Source organism: Dermacentor silvarum, chromosome 1, assembly GCF_013339745.2.
Source record: "Dermacentor silvarum isolate Dsil-2018 chromosome 1, BIME_Dsil_1.4, whole genome shotgun sequence".
Classification (NCBI taxonomy): Eukaryota; Metazoa; Arthropoda; class Arachnida; order Ixodida; family Ixodidae; genus Dermacentor; species Dermacentor silvarum.
This window is the reverse complement of record NC_051154.1, coordinates 106,887,722-106,910,255: the sequence shown is the minus strand read 5'-3', so window position 1 is coordinate 106,910,255 and position 22,534 is coordinate 106,887,722. Positions and strand designations below refer to the sequence as shown.

Here is a 22,534-nt window from a genome sequence, read left to right as displayed (position 1 = left end):
AAGCACTGACAAAACTCATGTTCAGTGCAATTTCGCATGACGGACATTGAGTATTTATAATTCATGACTTTGTAAGCATAATCTGTTTGGTCGTGTAATGTTAACAAATATCAACATTGCACATGCCTCTAGAACATACTATTGTATTGTGAATAAATAGTTTGCAAAACTCACTTGCGTGAAGGATGTACTTTATGTAAACTGCAAATTTCGGGAATAGAGTTGTATGCTTTAAACACTTTCCAAGTTGATATACATTTTCTTTGTTGAGTTAATTGTGATCTACCAAAAGTTTCGTTTCTATCACATATTTTAATAGATTTTTGAACATTAAGAATACTACCCCCAACGATCACTAATATTTAACTGCTTTTCTATGAAATGCAACCAATTTCTTTAGAATCAGCTTACCGGTTTTCTAAGGAGAGCATTTCTGCTTTTCAGCTAGACCATCCTCCAAAGTTAGATCGGTGAATTACACTTTTGGAATTACAAGTTGATCGCTTTTAAAAAAAATCTAGAGTGGAGGTTTGACATGCAAAAAACGACTCAAACATGATACCCGTGTCAGCGCGTCCTTGGAATTCTCAAAGCAGACCCCTGTTTTGTCACAGCTTTTGGTAACTATTAATCGAGGCTAGATGACTGTTGATCATTAAATCACGAATACGATTGAATTCGAACATACTTAGATGAAATCTCAGCAGTTTTTGTGTACACAAGAACTTATTTTTTTTAAAATGTTATATTATAAATACTTACCTTTTTCGACAGGAGAAAGCCTTGCGCAAATAAAACAAAACAAAAATTGTCACATCACTTAATATCACATATCATCGGTGAAATCAGTTACACATTTCCTTTCGCTTTTCTCTGCTATTTGCCCATTTTGTGCCAAACTAGCGCTGATATAGTTTTATTAGAATTATTAACCTATTGTAATTCAATGTTGACATTTAGCATGAGAGACAGCAGTATATGTGTGCTAAGGACATTAGTAGAAAAAGCTGTGTTTTGTCCTGTTTTATTTTCAATCATTCGTTAAGGTTCCTCCTTTCCTTTCGTCAATTTTAATTCCTTTTTTTTTTTTGGTAGCAATGTTCGCATTTCAGAAACAGTGCGTGAAAAATAGTTGTCTATCTGTTTGTTTCTTTCTTGCGTCTCTGCATGCTTTCCTCGCGAGATAAAGAACCGTCGTTGACTTAGGACGCATTGAATACAGTAGCGTTCAAGTTGTTCATTTCCGTGTGCAGATAGAGATTCGAGCTTGGCACTTTCCCAATGGATCCGTCGCTGTCGATGATTTGAGCGTGTCCAAAGGATCGTGCCCCTCAGGTAAATAAAAATTGTGCTCGTCCGGGAGCACTACGCGTCCATTTTGAAATTGCTGCATTATGGGTGAAAGTCGCACATTGTGCCACTCATGTGTGGACGCTAAGTGTCTTTATGTTGTATGAATGTTTAATCGCAGTAGAGTTATTTTGTAACCACAAACGCAATATCTCTAGCGTAACTTTTGTCACCTGTATGTTTTGCGACCTGCGCACGCGCAACTTCTGCATACAAAATTCCAGGAACCACATGTAATTTGATATTTAGAAACAAAAATATGATTTTCGGTCTGTGCCATACAGAGGGACGCCCCATAATCGCTTCGACATCTGACGGTGAACGCGCTCAGGAAATGCGCATTACTTTATTTTTGGTGTTGGCGTGCAGCCTTTTCTTTATTCAGAGCAATGTGGTCTACTGTGCTAGCGTATCACCCTTCACTACTTTCAGATTTTCAACGATGAGTACATATATTCAGAGGGTTGCACTGGCAGGTTAAATGCTGCCTCTTTTGACATTTTCTTCTTCCTTTTTTTATTTTCTTTGCAGACCCCGTGGACGGATCGTGTTCGTTCGACCGATCTGTGTGTGGCTACCAGAACGCAGTCGGCGGCAGCGGTAACAAATGGATAAGAATCCCACCGGGCCGCTCCGCGAGCAGGAACAAGGCTGTGACTCTGGACCACACCACCGACACGATATGGGGTACGCGTGCGGCAGAGCATTAATCAGAGGGGTCACGACTGTGCGTTTCGAACGTTTGTTTTGACGCATTCATCCCTTGATGGCTTTGTCCTTCTCTGCACACTACAGAAAACACTTAAAAAACAGACACCAGTATTAAATTTAATGAAAATCTGCTTTTTTTTTATATGTGAGGCTGGAATGGCCAACATATTGCCGCCTGGTCCAGATACATCATATATTCCATCAAAGTGACAGATTTTTGTTGTGCGGAGCTGTCTAATCAGTTTAACCTCGCAATATAGGACGATTCTCGTCTCCCTTATTCTACGGCTTGTATTTTGTACGGTCTTTTCCGCAGGTGGTTACGTCAGTCTGCTGGTCCCGGCCAACACTGTGACCTCGAAAATCCTCACTTCCCCGATGCTCAGCGCGTCTGCAGAAGAACGCACTCGATGCATCAGGTTCTTCTACTTTGCCCCCGCACCAAAACAACACAGTGGACTCGAGCTTTTGCTGAGCAAGGGCTCCGCACTGGCGAGCGATGGGCAGTGGTCTGGTGAGTGGTCGTGCGCGTTGCTTCTTCAGGTTCTGTGGCACGATGATTGCGTCCTTGCGTATTGACGCCGGTATAGTGTGTCGACGCCTCAAGCGTACAGTGCCGTGGCACCTGGACCACCGCTATGGACATTTGGCGGAAAGGAATGTGGGTCGAAAATTTCCGGCATAAATATGAGCCCTGTGGCATTGTCGCACAAGAGAGCAAGTGATCTATTATATACACGATTGTAGGTCCCCTACTGTATACAGTGGGATAATATTTCGCTAGAATGTTCGCGGAATCGTAGTCTACAGATCGCGCGCCTCCAGTTAAAGCTGGAATACCAAAAGCATGCATCAGGGGCGCTATAACATAAAGCTATTCCAAAGTTTCCATTTCTGCAATCAGCCCTCAACAATTGGTCAAAATTTGTCTGGGCCACCCCCAATTCGCTTGGTTGCCACGCAACGTTAGGAAAACCGCGAAAGCTCCTCGTCTGATGTGACGTGCGCACACTGATTATGCATCATTAGATTGAACAAAGGAAAAAAAACTTATTCTAAGCCTTTTTTAACATAATCAGAAGTTTTCGGGCCGTGACCACTTCGCCTGTCTGTCACGCGATGTCACAGAACCGCGAAAGCTCACCACGTCAAAGTGGCGTGTACGCATTGAAAATGCCATTACTATGCCGAAGAAAACTGATCTTTTTTTTTTTGGAATAGCCGGAGACTTTCGGAACCGTTCCGAAATGAATAGAAGATGGCTGCCCGCCGATCGCTCTGGCACTGACTACTCGGAGCTGCCGGGGTGAATGGATTTATTTGCGCATATAATATAAAATTTTCCGTGGCAGTATAACGTCGTCGAGCCCTTTCGGCGCGTACACAGCATCGCTCTGCCAAATTTTCTTCGCTGAGGATCAGTTTTATCAGCGTTGCTACCCTTCCGTTGTACGCCGCCGTGATTTTCTACTAGACACCGAAAGCTAAACAATAAGAACCACCCTCCTCATCAGGTTATCTACTTTCACTGGGCTAGCTCGGCCCCACCGAAACCCTCTCCACTTCTGCGCGCTCCTTGCCTCTGGTCAGCCAATTAGATAAGGAAAATCTGTCCAGTGATCGGCAATGCTATTGGTTTTGAAAGCAAACAAAAGGGACCTCCTATAAACGAGGAAAGCGTTTCGTTGGCCTGTTCAAGCAACCCTGCGAGTCACCGCTCGATGCTTGCGTTGGCGGTTACGTAAGTATGACGTCAGTAGTTTGGAATAAAAACAGATTGTAAAAGTTTTACATTGTAGGGCTCCAGAAATCTTCAATCCTGCAGAATAATTCTAGTGCAAGGCCGCAGCAGGGGGTAAAATTTCGATTGCTTTGGTGCTTCTTACTTTGGAGTCTTTTGTAAGTGGCACCTTCTAAATCTTTGTTGTAAGGTGGGGAATATAATGGGGCAAGGGGGTGTTGGGAATGTCGCATGCGTCACAGACTTTGTTTTGTGTTGCACTGACATATACATATATACTTCGCTTGTACTTGGGGTCTTTGCAGACATAGGATGGCTCTGGGGTGTCGACTACAACTCTCTCATAAGTGGTGCCTGGATGCCAGCTGAGGTCGGCTTCATGGCTTCGGACAATTATGAGGTCATTGTCTAACACGGTTTCACACTGCACTCCGTTATCCAGCGTTCCTTTAGAAATTTAAAACTAAATTTTAGCATCATACAAGATACCCTTAAGGAATAGTTTTATTTTTCTATAACAAAGCCTGTGGTATAGGACGAGTATGATACAGAGCAAACCAACAAACTTGAAAAGACACGCGACAAACTATCCACTAGTGCAGAAACAGGCACTGCAAGTTCGTAGAAGATATGTAAGGCTTAACCACAGTTGTGAAAAACCCCAATAACGCCTATGGCGTCGTCATAGGCGCTCTTTCTCCAAGCCAGTTTGGATGTCAGAGTGCTTACCAAAACGAAGCAGTTGTTCGCATTTCTCCCACAAAGACTCCGTTGTACAAAACTAGATGTGGCGAGGATGTGCTTCCAGCCGAAATGGTTATTTAAACCGAAATGGTTATTTCTGGCCACTTTGTCTATAACGAACATAACTGCACAAATACTTATTTATAAATATGTAGGCTACTACTTTTGACACTATAATGGTCAGCATAAGGTCAGCTCAACTTTAAAATTTTGGTGCAACAAAACAAGAACAAGTATACTTTCTCACAGAAACATATTCAACACATCTTGTGTAGACGTACCCCTGATACCAAATACGAGATTTGCATTTGTGTGAAATCAAACAAAGAATGTATGAAAAAGTAACATTGCAGCCAGTCGTTTGCTTTGTGATAATGCGTGTGTTTTTTGCATACCGTGTATGTTTAACGTCATTTTAAATGTATAATTGAAAAACGCACTTTTCTATGGGCTACAATTACACGGTAGCGCCAGCGAAAGCAGTGCAGCACACATTACAATATGTTAAACTTAAGTTTAATAAGATAACTGTCTATAAGCTCAGAAGCGAATATTATATGGAGTCATTTCTTTCCGAGACGCACGATGCTTTACTGATGACCAGCAAATGCGCGCGCATGCTTTGTGCTGTTGAATTACTTCTTCGCGGTATACAAACAACTAAGCGATTCCTCTCTGCTTGCACCTGCAGCTTCACTTTCGTTGCTACGTCGAACGTGCTTGGAACAGCTCGTGGTACTGTGCCGTGGACGACATCGAGGTTTACGCATGCGGCGACCAGAAAGGTTAGAACAGCAGCGGCAGTTTGCTGGGTGTATATACATATATACAGCCACCTAGGCCAGTATTTTGTAGCGACGCCTTTCCGATGCTAATGCCTTTTCGCGCTTTTCGCGCTTGGTCAGTGGTCAGAGCAACGTTCCGCTCACGTTATCAACGGGATCAGCCTGCCGCGAGTGGTGGATGATAAGACTAGTATAGAATAAGGCATAAGGCATCGGTATACAAAATACCGGCCCTAATCTTCAATCATTTGCCTTGCTTTAAGCATCGAACTAAACGGCGCAATATTTTACTCGATCTCGGCATTCGCCCACTGCAAGTTGCTCGCTTTTGCGCTATAGTAGGATACAACTTAAAAAAAAAAAAGACAGCAGTTGGCAACAAAGGCACATGGACCGCGCGGGGTTGTGTTAGTCCGCCAGCCAATCACAGAAGCAAACAAGATCGTCGCCATGCGACCTTTTCTAAACGGCGTCGTACTTGATACGACTGTACGTGTCGTACTTGTACGTTCCACTATAATAGACAAGTGAAAACGTATAAAAATACGCACTTATAATTTTATTTCTGTGATAAACTTTTTAAAGCACAAACAAGCGACAAGGCACAAAAGGAAGCTCAATGCTGCCCTGTGTTTGACAGGACAGGACAAGGCGCCTGTCCTGTGTTTGACCTTCCTTTTGTGCTTCGTCTCTTGTTTACGCTTTAAAACGTTTATCAAGTATGCACCAACTAGGCCCACAGAAAGTTCTAATCCTTATTTTTGTGGTTACCTCCTTATTTAGGTAACAGGGAAAGGTTGAGGTATGGACTATTTGCAGCCTCGCGGAGGAACAGTCGCTGGCGGTTATGAGGGCATGGGCGGGGCTTTACTGCAGACTTAAGTTGTATCCGACTATGGTATGTAAATTAACGCGACAATGCATCTCATTGTTCTAAGCGTACCTCACACCCTATATATATCTAAAACCGACCATGGTATTATGTTGTCTTTTTTTTTTTTTGCGATAAAGGAGTCGCTCATTACTGGTGTTGAGCTGTGCGCTGTCAGTCACCAGAGAAATATTCTCAACGCAGGAAAGAAAATCGGTTGCAACTTCGATGACGGTAATCTGTGCAACTGGACGGATTCGCCGGAGCCGTCGGGCGCCGCTGGCCAATGGAGAGTGAGTGACCTCCACTGGGGAGAGCCGCACTTTCCCGATCGAGACCACACCCGCGGCACGTCTGAAGGTGCGAAGCCTTGGCGCTTTAGCTACTCAGAATTTCGTAATGCTTCCCAGGGAAAAGTTGCAGTATTGTGGTCAGATTGTACTTCTGTAGCGCCACCAGCACGCACGTCTATTCCGGAGCAACACCTGAGACAGAATTCACAAAGCTTTTAGTTCGTAAGCGCTCTTTGCCATTGGATTTTCTTTAGTAAGTGCTGCTTGCAATTCGCCAGCCGTTTTCATTAATAATATGTCCGGCATCACAATTGGTTAGAATTTGCTGTTATGAACAATGCTAGCGTAAGAGCTTTTTTGTGAATACGGGACCTGGGGGCCGAATTCACAAATCTTTTCTTTCGTAAGTGCTGCTTGCAATTGGCCAGCCGCCTTCGCTAATGGATGTCCAACTCCACGATTGGCTGACATCTGCTTCTACGAACAGTTTTGCCGTAAGAACGTTTTTTGTGAATCCGGCCCCAGGTTCGAGACGTGTACTGTTTGTGTTACTCATGAGCGTAAGCTGCAATACGGGCAGGCTCCCGCTGTTCATGCGTCTCGCTTTTCATTGCTTCGTGTATGCATGTATATAGCCCAAGCTTATTAGGTAGCCTATATCGTACGGGAAGGCAAGCTAGCTTCGGCTATAGGCAGCCACTAGAAGAGTTGGAAGTATGTGCTCTTTGCGGCCGTCACCTTTGCTCGGCTGACTAGCTTGGCAGCGCGTGCGCAATACAAAGCTGTCTCGAACCAGTGGTGCCCATGGCAAAGGGCGCTGACGCACGCGCGAGCAGTTGGCACACCACTCCCGCGCTGTATACGAGTGTGCTCGGGCTGCACCTGCGGCTTAGGCAGAGATAATCGCTCCTGCGCTTGTGTTTACTCAGAAATTTGTACAGGTGCACCATTGCATGCTGCGCTTGTGTTTAGTCAGAAATTCGTACAATGACACCACCCGCCGTGGTTGCTCAGTGGCTATGGTGTTGGGCTGCTGAGCACGAGGTTGCGGGATCGAATCCCGGCCACGGCGGCCGCATTTCGATGGGGGCGAAATGCGAAAACACCCGTGTACTTAGATTTAGGTGCACGTTAAAGAACCCCAGGTGGTCCAAATTTCCGGAGTCCCCCACTACGGCGTGCCTCATAATCAGAACTGGTTTTGGCACGTAAAACCCCATAATTTAATTTTAATTTTTTTTTACAATGACACCAAGGGCAGCATAGGGGAAATTATCTGCTGTTCTTTATTTAATTAAAGAAACAGTATATCAATGGAACTGAAAGCGGGTGACAAACTAATTTCCCCTGTGCTGCCCTTGGTGTCACTGTTTGTTCGTTTCTTATGATATGACTAATAAAAATCGGGCCCCTTGGTTTCCCTTTCTTCTCGTTCGTTACATAGCGAGGGTCTCGAATCCGGCAACATTGATGCCTTCAGGTAGCATGTGTGAGTTTATTGACCAGTTTCCTTCACCCAAAAAAGTTCACGTAGGCGTGACGCCTGCGGCAGAAAGGATGTTCCACAACCGCCGCCAAGGTTCGTGAGTGGCGGCGCTGGCTGACACTCCCAGGGTTACTTCTAGTAGATAAACGTACTAAATACCTCTGAAAGTGGATAGGAAAACGGCGCCGCGGTATCTCAATTGGAAAGAGCATCGCACGCACAGTGCGATGGCGTGGGTTCGTATCCCACCTTCGGCCAGTTGTCTCTTCATGCACTTTAAATTCCATTTATCATTTCTTTTATTCAGTTAAGAACTGCAGATAAATTCCATTATACTGTCCTTGGTATCGTTTGCTAGCTTCTTATGATATATATATATATATATATATATATATATATATATATATATATATTAACCATCTTGTGTCCGTGGTTAAGACTGCATGACAACAAAAATTGCTAGTGTTTCCAAACTTGTCAAAAAAGCAGTATGTTGTCGCATTGTAGGAGGCTTCGTGTACGCTGAAAACAAGGATCATAAGTCCCGGGTGAAGGCAGTGCTCACCAGCTCTACATGGGACGCCAGCTGGGTGGGAGGCGCCTGCCTCATATTTTGGCACTTCGCTGTCTTCAACCAGCCTGGAAGGTGCGCCACGTTTTGTTGGTCAACGCGCCTTTGTTTCTATTTATTTGCTGGGCCACTTTCGGTTAATCTTATCCATCCACGTCGCCGTTATCTGCGTCATTGTCTTCTGTCGTTGCTGAAGGGAACAAGAGCGAACGTGTTGACCACAGAGAACGATGCCGCTCAGTCTTTGTCGTGTGAGTAAAACGATAAGACACTGCTGTCATTTTATTTCAGTAAAATATAGTGTTATTAAGCTTCAAACAAGCCTCGAAACGTAGCACGTCGATATTTCCAAGAAAGCGCATACAAACAATTGCCTAAAACTGTTTATCACTGTTATTAAGCACATCGCTGTTTACGCCAAGCTTTATCTCATCTAGTGCTCAGAAATGTCATAAAAGTTTCCAGTGAACAAGGTCTATATGAAATAAAGGAACATACAAGCTACAATCAGCAGGAAAACGGCACTTACGGCATTTAATCAACAGAGAGGATGAAGCAATCTACCAGAATAGAAAAAAAAGTGTTCTATTACACTTTGCCCAGACACAGTTGCATACTGAAATCGGTGCACTTACATGCACATAATGTCATCTACCCTAGCGCTGGCCGATAAAACCGCCAACTACCGAAATCTCTAAAGCACCTTTTCTGGAGAGCGCTCGTTCTACGGGCCGAGCAATGTTTGATACCTTATAGCTGGCCCATTATGCCTCATTAAGTGCTAGTATTGTATTTCATTAATGCTGTTTGTAGTAGGTTTAGCCCATCGTCACTGCGTGGGATCAAAATTCCAGTGCACAATATTACCTACTGGTAGACCAACGGAACAGAGAAGCATTTTTTTTAATGGAAGCATTAAACATTGTCCTCGAACATATTCCTCTTTTAGTTAAACGTATTTAGCTCTCTAAGTAAAAATACACTAAATATTACGCCTTATGAAGACATTAAGAGAACAATACGTTTAACCACTTGAGTATCGCGAATTGCGATGCACTTTCAATGGATGTGTCAAAGTAACAATTTTGTTTTAAGGGGCTGGAGGCTCCATTGAAAGAAAGCAACGATTGGTAGGAAGATCAATGCTTCATTTTCTAATGAGTGCTCGTAACAACAGAAAATTCTATTTCTGCTTGATGCATAGTCAGTAAGTTGCATTTCTTTCATAAAAATATTTGTTTCACCAACCCGAACCACGCGTACGAGTTAAACATTGGCTGCAGGCTTAACGAGGAACGAAAAACTGCTACTTCAGCATTGCTGACGGAACGCGGCACATGTAACATCCCGCGAATGCGTTAGTGCCTCTAGTAAAGTGGTCATGTGTAACCGTGCTCTGAAGTCAGATGTGAAGGGGAGTACAAACAGAGGGTAAACAGAAAGAGCTATTGACCCGCTGTTTGATTTCCATGTTTTTTTCCCCCTCTTGCCTCCAGTGAACAGAATATGCAAAAGAAATTCGCCTCTACTATCCACAATGGATCTCAATCGTGCGAAAGTAATCGACTTCCGCCACCATGCGATGTCTAAGCTTAGCGGCTGCATTAACACTGCTAGGGGGTGCGTACCGATCCCTACGTGGTATAGCTAATGGTAGCGGCAAAACAACCCTCTGGCGGGCGGTGTCCTCCTTGCACTGGAGCACCATCGAAGTCGATCACAACTAAGGCTAATAAATGTTCTTAATGCAGTGAAGAAGGTCTCTAAAAGCACCTAGAATGAGAACTAATAAGAGTTCTTCATGCGATGAAGAAACTCGGCTAGCAAACCAACTATCGAGGCACGAAATTTAAGAAATGTTGGCAGAAATTATGGCAGAGACATCGCTGAACAGGATTCTCAGTCATTTCTATCTGATATATTGTTTTTAAAATGTTTTGGCCGGGACATTTTGCTTACAAACAAGGAGGAAGCGTCCACCAGTATAATAAATTACTAGACCAGCTTTACTGTCCAATGCATGTTTTCACGTGGTCTCTCACAGCTGCAACCTGACCGCGTCACCCACGTCGGGAGACCCCTGGTGGTCAAGCACGCATGAACTCGAGCGCGCATGGAAGCGGGAAGTCATTCGAGTGTGGCTGCCGTCTGACCAGGTATTTTTTCGTGACACCATAATAATGATATTTCGCGTACTGCACATTGCGCGTTTTATGAAGCACGAAACATAGAGCCATCTTGAAATGGAGCGCAATGGGACGGCACAACAGAGAGGAAGACGAACACAGGCGCTTCCTCTCTGTTGTGCCGTCCCATTGCGTTGCATTTCAAGATGATTCTTACGTCAAAATACCAACTAGCCCAACATTCAACTCTTTTAAACGAAACATAGAGATTACAAAAAACACAGCATATCCACGAAGTGAATGATGATGAGTGGGCGAAGCACCGGGGGATCATTCGGGTAACCGTGAATCGGACTGAATCCCCCGTACGAGGTTGGTGGCGCCGATGCTTGGTTCAAGCGCGACGCCGGCAAGCGGACCCAGAGGCGGCGAGAGCACGGGAAGCGGCGGCAAAATGCCGGAAGCGTTCTCTACCTTAGGTAGGTGGCGCCGATGCTCGGTTCAAGCTAAGGTCCCTGTATTTTTCAAAGGTAGCGCAAACTCCTCCTCTCCGCACAGTTTCCTCCTCGCCCAGTGAGCGAAGCGCGCGGCCGCTACCGCCCGCTTCATTTCGTATCGCATGCGGCGCGTTGCAGTGCTTGCTTGAAACGCGACTGTTCTGGGCGCATTTTCACAAGTCTGTTCGTACGTGAGATTTATACGCAAGATATGTAGTACTTTCAATTATTGGTAGAATCTGCATTGCTCAGACGAGGAAAACGAAAGGTAGAACAAGTTAAACGCAATCCTAAGAAGCCTTTACCACTGCTGATTGTTTCTCGGAATCGAATGGTGTTCTGTTTACCTGACGCATTTACGAAAACAAAGAGGTACATCAAACTATGCACACACAACACGGCGAATACATTTATGTGGTAAATACTCTCAACGTGTTTTTTTTTCTTTCAAAATGCATCCGCGCGCTTTTCTTTCCCCGTCAGTTATATGCCTTGGTTCCCGTGTGTGCACACACTTTCTGCGTTTTGCTCTTTAATTGACGACTCTTTCATTATGCTAATTTTATTAAAAGTGATGCTGGTATTCACATCACCAAAATGCGCCCTTTTGTTCGCCGCAGAGCATGAACCGGGACATTTTTTTTTTAGTTTTTGGCTGGTGGTGAACTCGCGAACGCACCCACCTTATCGCGTTCATCACTAACTGCGTGAGAACAGTGATAAGAAACTCCCCCCCCCCCCCCCCCCCCCAGTAATGACTTCCCTCGGTGGCAGTCAAATTTGTTTCTTCCGATACGGTGGAGCCATATCGCTCGCCGTTTGAGGTTTTGTTTGTCACGAGGAACCGCAAAAAGCTTGCCCCCCTTGGCAATATGCTATTCGAACATCCAACAGCACAGCAAGTCGGCATCCTGCAGCCGAGCGCGTCTTCAAAAAATGTAAAAAGCCTACGCTCACGCACAGCGCGCGTGTGTGCGGGTGTTTCTACGCTCACTAATGGCGCCGTTTTCCCGCGATAACGAAAGCCGCTCGGGTTATTCGTCACGTGTCAAGCCTCGTCCAATGGGAGAGCGCAAAACGGCGAAGAAGTCTGGAGAGGGGTAGAGGGCGGGGAAGAAATTCTCCTTTCCTATTTGAACAATGGTTTGCGCTACCTTTGGAACATACAGGGACCTTAGTTCAAGCACGACCTCCGTGAGCCCTCAGCTCCGGGTCCGCTTGCCGGCGTTGCCGTTTTGCTGCAGATTCCCGCGCCCTAGACTCCGGGTCGGCTTGTTGTCTGCGTCGCCGTGCTGCAGCAGCTTTGCGAGCCCTCGACTCCGCTTGCAGTTGAGCCGCCACTCTCGCCTTTTCATCCATAGCGGGCGCGCCCTTATCAAAAGCGACCGTTATCATCCATGGCTGAAGAGAGAAAAGAGAGCGCGCGTCGGGAACGAACGCCCTTGTGCACCGCAGCGCCCCTAGCGGACTCCATGCAAACCAGAGCTACGGACGACGGGCGACGACGAGGGAGGGACAAGGCTCGGCCCTAAGGTGCTTCGACCCTATAAGTTGGGGAATTGAAGACTGAAATAGAGCTGTACGACGAATCCCCTTGGGGTAGGGGTTGCTCGTTAGACTGCGCTTGCGAGCCGAACTTGAGAGTAACGTGGAAGGTCACCTTTGAATTGAACTGTTTGGAATCGCAGCTGGTCAAATCTGGGACGCGCTCACTGCAAGCACGCTTTCCGCTTCATGGAGGCATCAGCGCGCCGTGTTCCAAGCCTCAAGATCGACATTGCTTCTAATAGAAGACATTTAATATGCACGGAGCGTTGCTATATTATTGCCATAGTAGTGGCCTAAACAGCTGTTTTAGCCTATTCTAACGCTCCACCATTATCCCTGCTTTAGCTTCTCGCTGTTTCTTTTATAGTTATTCCTATCACTTCGGTAAAAGACCGGAGTACGAAAATAGGAATTATGCTTTTGGCGCTAATTAGCTGTAATGAAATTGCAGGTATGACTACTGAAATGTAGGATAACCCAAGAACATGTCTAATTAAAGAAGGCGCTAAAGAAGCAAAACAAAGACAAAGAAAAAGAATCGAAAAAAAGTCAGTGTCCACATGAAAATTTGGATCTCACAAATTATTGTGATGACGCGCAGCTGTTGTCGTGTCAACGCTTTTCTTTTTATTATTACTATAAAAGAGATTTTACTTACAAACGAGTCAATATTAACGCTAACTGTATCTTGCGAAGAAACTTGTTGGGAAAAAAAAACAATACGAGGACAGGATAAAAGGGAAAGCTTTTACTAGTGTTATATGTTATTACGCGTTCATCGAGGAGCCAAGGTCGGCTAACGATTATTTTCTTATTTTACCCGGCAAAAGGAAACACGCAATGACTGGCCGATTGCTTACAGTGCCAACATAGCACGAAGAAACAGAGTTCAAAAAAACATCTATTTTACGAGTCTCGGTAGAGAAGATCTAAGTTCTATGTAGTTTAGATTTCATCGCTGACAGTTATTATTTCTTTCCTACCGTTTTCTTTCCAGCATCAGTTTAGATTGGAGGCTTCTCTGAGCGACGCCTTGATTGCCGTTGACGATGTTGCGCTGACATTTGGTGCATGTCCTTCGGAACGTGAGTAGTAGAAAAATATTGAGTAGAAGCACACTAACATTTCTGCAATTTAAACTTCACTTCTACACAAAGAAAACTCCCATAATTAACGTTCCTTAGGTCTTTCCTTATTGTTACTTCGCTCTTTCTTCTCTGGTTATCAATTTCAATATGTGTAATTGCGGAATTTGAACGGACCTTTGCTTCCCGGCATAGCATTGCACCATAGACAAGATAGCGTCTGCAACAGGCAAGACGCAGGCAAGTTTGTTTGGGGTGCATAAAATAAAGCCCGATTTAAGATATTGTACGCTCGCGCCATTTCCGCTGCAATACTGCAGCTTTGCAGCGTTTATGCGTCCGTGCATAGACCAGGTACGTTATCATAGCAACGGTAAGTGTTGTTGTGAATAACTCGGTCTGTAATAAATTAGCAAAAGCGTAATGAAACTCGGGCCTATCGAATTTGAGACCAACGTTAAACGGAATACAGTATCACGACATCAGGCACGTGCATGCGCTAATAAGATCTAAGGCCTTCTCGGTGTTGCCCACGGTTCCCGCGCCTTATTATGTGGTGCTGGCTATCGCCTGTATGTTGGTTATCGCATGTATATTTTGTAGAACCGGTACCGCAAGAAAATGCAATACACAGTTTTCTTTTTTTTTTTTTCTTCTAGACGTCTTAATTGTAGTGGCTACAGGTTGTCATCGTAACGCTACCTAGCCTTCGTGGTTGACCGGCTGTAAATGCGATCCCTACTGCTACTCATACAGCTGCCTATATGTTCCTCATTATTCTATTTCCAGTTATAGAAAAAAAATTGGCGCGTACTTTTTCTGGAAGAGAAGATCACAAATAATTATTAGCACACGTATGGGCGACGAAAAGGAGGAGTGACGGTATCTGGACACAAATGCACAAACCTTTGGTTCCTTGTGCCAATGAGCTTGAGACTTTGGCCTTCATGGGTGTACAAGTTGTCTCAGTTCGCGCAATTGTTCATCTCTTTTTGTTACGCTCACAGCAACAAACAATATGCGATTTCTAAAGGCGGCCTCCCACCACTTTCATTTTATCTATTTCTGGCGGCCATGACTTCATGATTGATGCAAGCTACGTATCTTTTCTTTAAATATATTTATTGACGACGTCCTTGTGGATCTGGCCATACTGTGCATTCATGGGTCTCTCGGATTATTCGTGCTTTCGGTATACGTGCAACGGCTTCATCTCCTGGTGCGCAGAGAGGGGACTAAGCTGTGATTTCGAGCGAGGCCCCTGTACTTGGACGAACTCGATGAGGAAGAGGAGAACCTGGGAGTGGCTCCTGCGTGGTGGACACCTCAACACTGACGTCCCGCAACCGCCCCTCGACCACACTCTGTCGTCCGATGAAGGTATTCGCTTCTTTTTCGGTATACTCTCTCACCGCGGGCCTGCACTACACTTGTCAGTGAAAGTACTTGAATGTCTAACAGAAATCACAGTGTATACGTTCTAGTTTTGCTTCAACCGTTTAGTACTTTGCAATTTATTTTGCAAGAATACAAGAAAAATATAAGCCTCAGAAATTTCTGGATTCTCATGCCCTGACAGATCTACCGGAGACACCTTAAGCTGTCACTTCAAAAAATGAGAATGTGTTCCTAATGATCCCTTTATTTGCTAACCACATGTTCAATTTTCACGGGTGAAGCCTAGACTTTTCTAAGTAAATTCCATGTTTTAAAATTTATTAATGTGGAGGAAAGGGGTTCGGCTTCCACCCGCGGCGAGCTATTTTTTCGTCTTACCTTATCTTCACATCGGGCCCGCGACGCAGCAGAGAGGCTCGGCCTTTCTGTGCCGACGTGGGAGCGGCCCGCTACGTGCTGACGCGCGTTCCGACGGACAATAATAAAGTTTTACCTTACCATACCTTATCTTGATTCCTCTAACCTCTTGATTTCCTCTTACCTTATCAGTTCTACACTTCAATGAAAACAACAAATAACTTCATCTATGCTTTCCTTGCCTACATTATCTGTTAGAAATATATGGTTGTGCCACACAAAAATCAATCCCCTTTGTTCCCATTCTTCTCATTCATTAACGCGATTGTGCTTCAATACAATCGCCGCTTGAATCTGCCCCCTTACTGATAATTGTGGGCGCTCAAAGTGCGCTCCATTAGAAGGGCACGAAGACCAGCAGCGCGATTCTTTAGGTAACTTGCCTCCTGAAATCCAGCTGTTTGCTCCGGAACTCTGGATACAATCGCGCTTGCGAAGATTATGCTATCGTCGCCTGCTGACGTTACGCTTTCGCCGAGGCATTTTGAAATGACGCGGAGGAAGGACAAGTTATTAACGCGTCCTACAGCAGGCTGTCATGATTTCACGACAAAGCGGTTCTGAGCTCGTAAATCGGAACGGGACGAGCTAAAACTAGACAAGTATCAAGGCGGCCATTTTTTATGACTATGTTTGACAACCTATAACTTCGCTTCAAAATAGCCTAAAACAATGACTTATATTTTACGAATGAACATTCATAATCTATTCCGCGTGTTGTACTTTACTGCGCAAGTTCTTAATTATCTCCTAAACAAAGAACATCCTGTTTTGGATATCATAAAAAAATGTTTGTCATAGAAAAAAATAATTAATTTTTTTTAATCGGCTGGTAAAAATACACCAACTGTTGAAATTTCATTCAAATTGTTTAAAAAGAAGAGTAAGGTTATCGTCCCCCCTTAAGCGAGAAAAAGTATGTCGGATTCTGAAGTTCGGGCGTCTGCATCCATTCAGGTGCACAACCCTTTTACAAGCTTATAAGATGCGAGGCGGTTCTTCTTCCAAGTCGAAGCACGCACAGTGAGAAAACTTACGGATATGAAGGATTTTTTTTCGCACTATAGACACCCGTTTTATTTTATTGTAATTCCTCAAATTTCACCAGGGAGTAGCAAATGGTCGGAAACTTATTTCGGATGCTCTTACCTCACATACATGTAATTTCAGCTGCAATTGAATTTTTTTTCAGACAAAAAAACAAAAACAAGAAACACTCGAGCAATGAAACATGAAGGAAAATATCTTGAGCAGCAACAGCCGTACAAAAATTTAGCCAAGTGGAATAACCGCAGAGAATGACTGTCCTCAGCTGCATACTGCCACTTCAAATATTCTCATGCAACTTTTAAAAAAAATGTACAATAGACACATTTGCTTTAATTTGGTTTTTCGATTAATGAAATATTGATGCTGACAATTACTCCGTCCATAGTTTAAAATTAAGTAGTCCCGATTGATGTCTAATTAGTGCCGTCGATAAATCTTGGGTAAACAGCGCAACACAGTGACGGGCAAGAGCCAAGGAAGTGACGAGACAAGCGCTGACTTCCTTAGCTCTTGTCCCTGCCTGTGTTGCGCTGTTTACCCAAGATGAAGCGAAACCAACTCACCCAAATGTCAGTCTTGTTAAACCTGTCAATAAAACTCAGTCAAAACGTCGCAGTTAGCGTATGATAAGGAGTATCTTTAGAAACCTTGTTTGCCTGAAATGATCTCCTTCTAGAAAACACGCGCACAGACGAACTTCTCCTCGTTGTTTCTAACTCACGTGTATTAAAAAAATATAGGCAGGACATTTGCAACACCCTTAGCGTGAGCATTGCAGGTATGCCTTCTCGCTGCATGTAGCATAGAATTGCTGTTAAGCGGTTGTAGAATATCTGCATCGTTTTCTTACAGTGGTCTATATATATAGAGCATAACGAAAGAAATTGAATTTTCACTTACCACCATAGATACTACCACATCATTTCGTACTGCGACGTCGAACTTCGGTTGAAGGTATAGTGTGAACGGTGTTTGAACGTACAGTCATATGACGCTGTGTTTAACCGGAAAATCTAAATACGTTTACATAATCAAATCGTCGTCACTGCACAATAAATTCTGGCTGCTGTTGAGCTCGCTATATACGCAGAGCTTACATATGCCGCGATACCGCAAATTAATAGAATCTGTTCTTAATTAATTGCATGATTATAGGAATTTAATACCATTTGTCCCCAACCTTTAACAGCTAGATAGTCAGGTCCAGCGTAGTGCAACGACTAACTGTGGAACCTTGTGTCTTTGCAACAACCTTGTGCCAGGCTCCTTCATGCTCGTGAGCGGCCGTGAAATGCAAGTGGCGGGCACCGCTGAGCTGCAGAGTGAAGTCGTGGACCTGGACGCACTGGGAGCACAGTGCATGGACTTCTGGTACACGGTCCACGGTGCTCAGGGGGACCGGATCGCGGTAAGACGCACGTATGCACGGTAACGATCGCTGATGGGCTTCCGTTGAGCGAATGATGGATAGGTTCTACAATTTGGTGACTGCAACGTCGCAAAGATGAATACGCGCTCTTATGTTACTTTATTTGACCAGAATAGTGGGGTTTCTGATACATTTTCGGCATTTTTGTGCTGCTTAAGTCTGTGCATTGCGACAAGTGGCCTCTGCATACTGCATATAACTCGTATTGTAGTACAGAGAGTGAATATACACGCAAGATCAATGTTTGTCATTGGTATAGGATTCCGTGTTTTCTGTTAAAAGCGGGGGGAAAAGAACGATTACCCTTCACTAAACATTAGTCGGTTCTACCTAAACATATTTTTTTAAGCTCGAAAGGATACACTGCATGGAAGAAAGAAAGAAATGGCAGACGAGCGCCAACAGCTGTTTAATATGGGAGATATGTAAACCGTATTAATGCAATGAGATGAAAACCGTACCACTACAATCGTAATGACACGATTGCTGCAAACGGCTTCTTACGTCACGCATCAGGGGTCGAAAAGCATGCTTCGAACGCCGACTTTCGCGTTTTCCATCAGTGGGCTTGTCTCATGCATCAAGTAAATAGAAACGCTTGTTTCTCGCCCCGGTTTATTGCGCTCGCGCTGATTAACTTATCGCCTGCCACAGTACTTACCTGTATCAACAAGGTCATGGGGGCAAATTCCAACGTGGCGTTTCCGTGGTCGAAAAGCCGACAAAGGGGAGGAAGCACGGCCTCAATGGAGCTCACCGCGCGGCTAATAAAGAGAATGTCAGCACCGCTAGACAACGCCAAAAGGCTTGACTACAACAAGAAGCACATCAGGCCAGATGTTACCTGCTACACTGTTGTCTGGAAATGCATCATCGTTGCGTTGTAACGATCCTATTACAATCCAATTCTTTTTTCGCCGCTTCCTCAGTGTTCCAAGCGCCACTCGTTCCAGGCTATCAAAGGGATCGGCCAGCCGTGAATGGTGGATGATAACAAAGTACTAGAATCGAGCGGAAGGAATCCTCACATTATACCGGCCTGTACCCGTGTTCACAAAGACCTCTTATGCTAGAATTGTCCGTAAGAGCCCATTCAAACCAATCCTGATGCTTGATTCCGGAATTCCCACGCGCTCACATTGAATCACTTCGGCGGGACAAAGGCAAGTGGTCAACGCAATAAACATATTTGGAAGAAAACAACTTTTATTGCGTGCCATCGATCTAGCTGGATTCAGGCCGGGGAGGGCAAGTATAGCGGCCCAAGACGTTTGCATTGGTGAACAAAGGGAGAGACGTAAGTGGGGAGGTCACGCCTTATTTCGGCGACCCTGCCCTGCTTTCTCGCTCAATCTAATACGCAGTACTTCCCGGCCAAAGTGCGAAGTCCTAAGCTAAACATCAATGCATTTAGTCACAGATTTTGAAGACGTATTTCTCAAAACTAATGCTTAGCACGGGATTGTTGCTAAATGTATATTACTTCGTTAATGCTCGCCTTCCGTTCAGCAATGAGGACGTGCGTTCTAGAGTGATTGAATTATTCAAAGTGGTAATTAGTTAAATTTTGTAAATTATTTGTCTTGCAAGTAATGTCCGCTTCTCCAAGTAATTTAGTTGATGAGATGGAATCGCGATATCTATCACAGGGAGATCTTGGATAAATGTGTTTCTATTAACCTGGTATACGGTAATCATTAATTGAAAGGAGCTTGCTGACATTAGCGACACGAATTGATTGTATTTATTACATGGAGCTATATAATGCTGCCTACACTTATAACAGGTGCCATTAGGATCTACTATGCATACAGTCCTGTATTCAAATAGTCACGCTTGTGCGGCTATTTACTGTACGAATGTACGGATGGGCTCTTCGTAAATATAATGTGGCATTAAAATTAAGACCAGTGTTATTTACGCACTTTTGTGAGGATTTCAAAACTTATATTTTTGAAACCCTCTGGAGTCTTATCAGATGTCTCTTCAATTTCGGGACCTAATGTATGTGCTTTTTCGTGTAATTATTTGCTTGTGTCCCAATCTACACTCCGTGTTTTTTTTTTTTTTTTTATCTCGCAGTTCAAAGTTACTGTACACCGAAACACGCCTCGCTCGAATCAGCAGCGCGAAGCAGTGTGGTTCCACAAAGAGGGAAACGTCACTGCATGGCAACTTGGCCGAGTCAAGATTCCTCGACAGCATAGGGTTAGTGCACGAAGATTTTTCGCTCGCTCACGAGTATGCTTATCGCACCTTATGGTATCTCAGTGAAAGACAGATTTTCTGCAGAGCGATTTTCATTACGACGCCACGTGAATTAGTGTTTCTGCATGCAATGCTGGGGCAGTGTAGCTCAAAATGGAAGACGCTTCTTTGACATGCACTCAGCTGCACAGCACAGTGTGTAATTGCGCCCCATTGTGCGTCTGGCGTTAAACTTATACTTGTGTGCCTCTGACATCGGTGGACTTTGTTTCAATCTGAACTTTCTTGTGGAAGGCTTCCACTCTCGCGTCGCCACATCTTCTTTTTTATTTAAGTATTAATTATAGTGCAGCAATTTATATATTTTGTCTTTACTTTCTGTTTATTATCATTTTAGCGAAATTAATAAGAGTAGTCGTCGCGAGCTTGCGGCGATAAAGACTCCACTTTTTCATCTCAATAAAAAAAACAAGAAAAAAACCTCGTTTTTATTTTCGAGTGGATGTTGTGACACACGTTACACTGCTTAGTGCTCGTGCTCTAGTACTATCGGCGTAAACTGAAACACGAGCGAGTCAAAATTGCAACGTTCGATCGTGTCTGCACGTCCGCCAGCGTCTGTGACATTGGCAGTGGTCAGGATGTGATACGCAGTTTCGCAGATGCAGTATTTTTAGCAACCAGCTACGTAGAAGTGACACGTACGTTGCACTTTTCTCTGTTTTGTTCTTGCCCCATTTCACTCTTCAACTTATGTTCGTTAGACAGAATCGATGACATGAAACGCGAAAAATGTTCTAGCACCTTCATGAAGTGTCGCTGTCGCCTTTACAACGTTTGCGCATATTCGAACAATATCAGGGGTCTCGCGGAGAATAGTGTGTGGCTACTGTCGGTTACGGCGTCATTTCTTTTATTGCGATAGCAGTTATATGGACACTTCAAGCCGATTTCTGCCGTCGCCGTCGCCATGAGGTTCCGTATAAAGTCCAAGGGCGATAACATCGTCGCCGCGCGCCGTATGTGCGAGTGAAAGCGCGCGGGAGACGCGCGCTATCACGTAGAGCGAACGCACGGCGGAGAGCAAACGCGACTTCCGCCGCGCGAAAGGCCGTGGGGGTATGGGAGGGAGGGGGGAGGGCGAAGCTGCGCTGCGGCACCAAATGCGTATCTTGCAACCGAGCACAAGGGCAACTGGGATCTCCTACGCGAAAGGAGCATAGTGGGAAGGCAGCGCGTGAGGGGGGGGGGGCTTCTACTCTGCCAACAAATGCTTTCTTGTACTTTGCGCCGGTGCGGGCTGTCGGTGTTGTCGCGCGCACCGTAACTTGAAAGCGATCTCCACACGGCTCTGACCTTTCTATGCGCTGTGCTTTCGCCGCTCAGTTTCCGTTGAAGCGATATACCCCACGAACCTTCGGTCGCTGCGGCGGCCGCGCTTCCCGTTGTCTGCGGTCATCGAGTGTGATCTATTCATGTTTGCTTGTGCGTGCTGACACCACGCTTGTTAATTCAGTTAGTAAGCGAATGTGTCAAGTTTATGCAGCCGATAAAACTACTATCCCTCCTCCTTATAGCTCTTTACTAATTTGCTATCGCAATTGATGCTTCGCCTTTCGGGCGAAACTGCGACATTTTTATGTGAGCAAACCTTTGTGTTTGCTCAACCCTCCCTCTGCACCTGACGCATTTTGGCTTCTAAGTAAGTTTTTGTTCCTTTATTGGAAGGGAGTTACTGAAGATGCGACTTACTGAATATTGTTGCAACATTGTTGCCGTCAGCTATTTTATCACCTGCACTTTCTAAGGAACAAATTAGACATAACAGTAACAAAAACGATCCTAAAACGGTTTTTACGTCCTTATGAAGGTATTCTAACCAGAGAGCTTAGGTGGCCTGGTATTTTTACAGCGAATAGCTGCCAATGCTGCAATCGGCGTCAAGCCATTCCACCATCAAATACATCCATGCAGCCTCGGCATCTGCTGTTGGAGCCAATCGCGACCTATGTTCTGCTGTCTGCGCTCGCTGCCCTACGCAATGAGGAATGATCATCGTTTCGTCATGACAACGATAAAATTGAAATAGAGAAGTTCAAAGAAAAGCAGGTACCGTAACCGACATGGACCTGCGGACCTTCACCTCCGAGAACTGACGTTGCAGTTAACAACGCCACAACAACATATACATGTGTGTGTTTTTTTTCTCTCTTTTTCTCTCTTT

General features: G+C 44.7%; 1 protein-coding gene across 1 annotated transcript in view; it reads left to right on the top strand.

Annotated features, from left to right (window-relative positions):
- Window positions 1–22,534, top strand: part of LOC119453620 (MAM and LDL-receptor class A domain-containing protein 1-like) — a 109,505-nt gene that overhangs the window by 39,171 nt on the left and 47,800 nt on the right. The window contains exons 9-15 of the mRNA XM_049666620.1: window positions 6,407–6,562; window positions 8,489–8,627; window positions 10,597–10,708; window positions 13,721–13,808; window positions 15,036–15,188; window positions 17,936–18,081; window positions 20,185–20,310. Coding sequence (XP_049522577.1) covers window positions 6,407–6,562; window positions 8,489–8,627; window positions 10,597–10,708; window positions 13,721–13,808; window positions 15,036–15,188; window positions 17,936–18,081; window positions 20,185–20,310 — 920 coding nt within the window. The remainder of the gene's footprint in view (window positions 1–6,406; window positions 6,563–8,488; window positions 8,628–10,596; window positions 10,709–13,720; window positions 13,809–15,035; window positions 15,189–17,935; window positions 18,082–20,184; window positions 20,311–22,534) is intronic.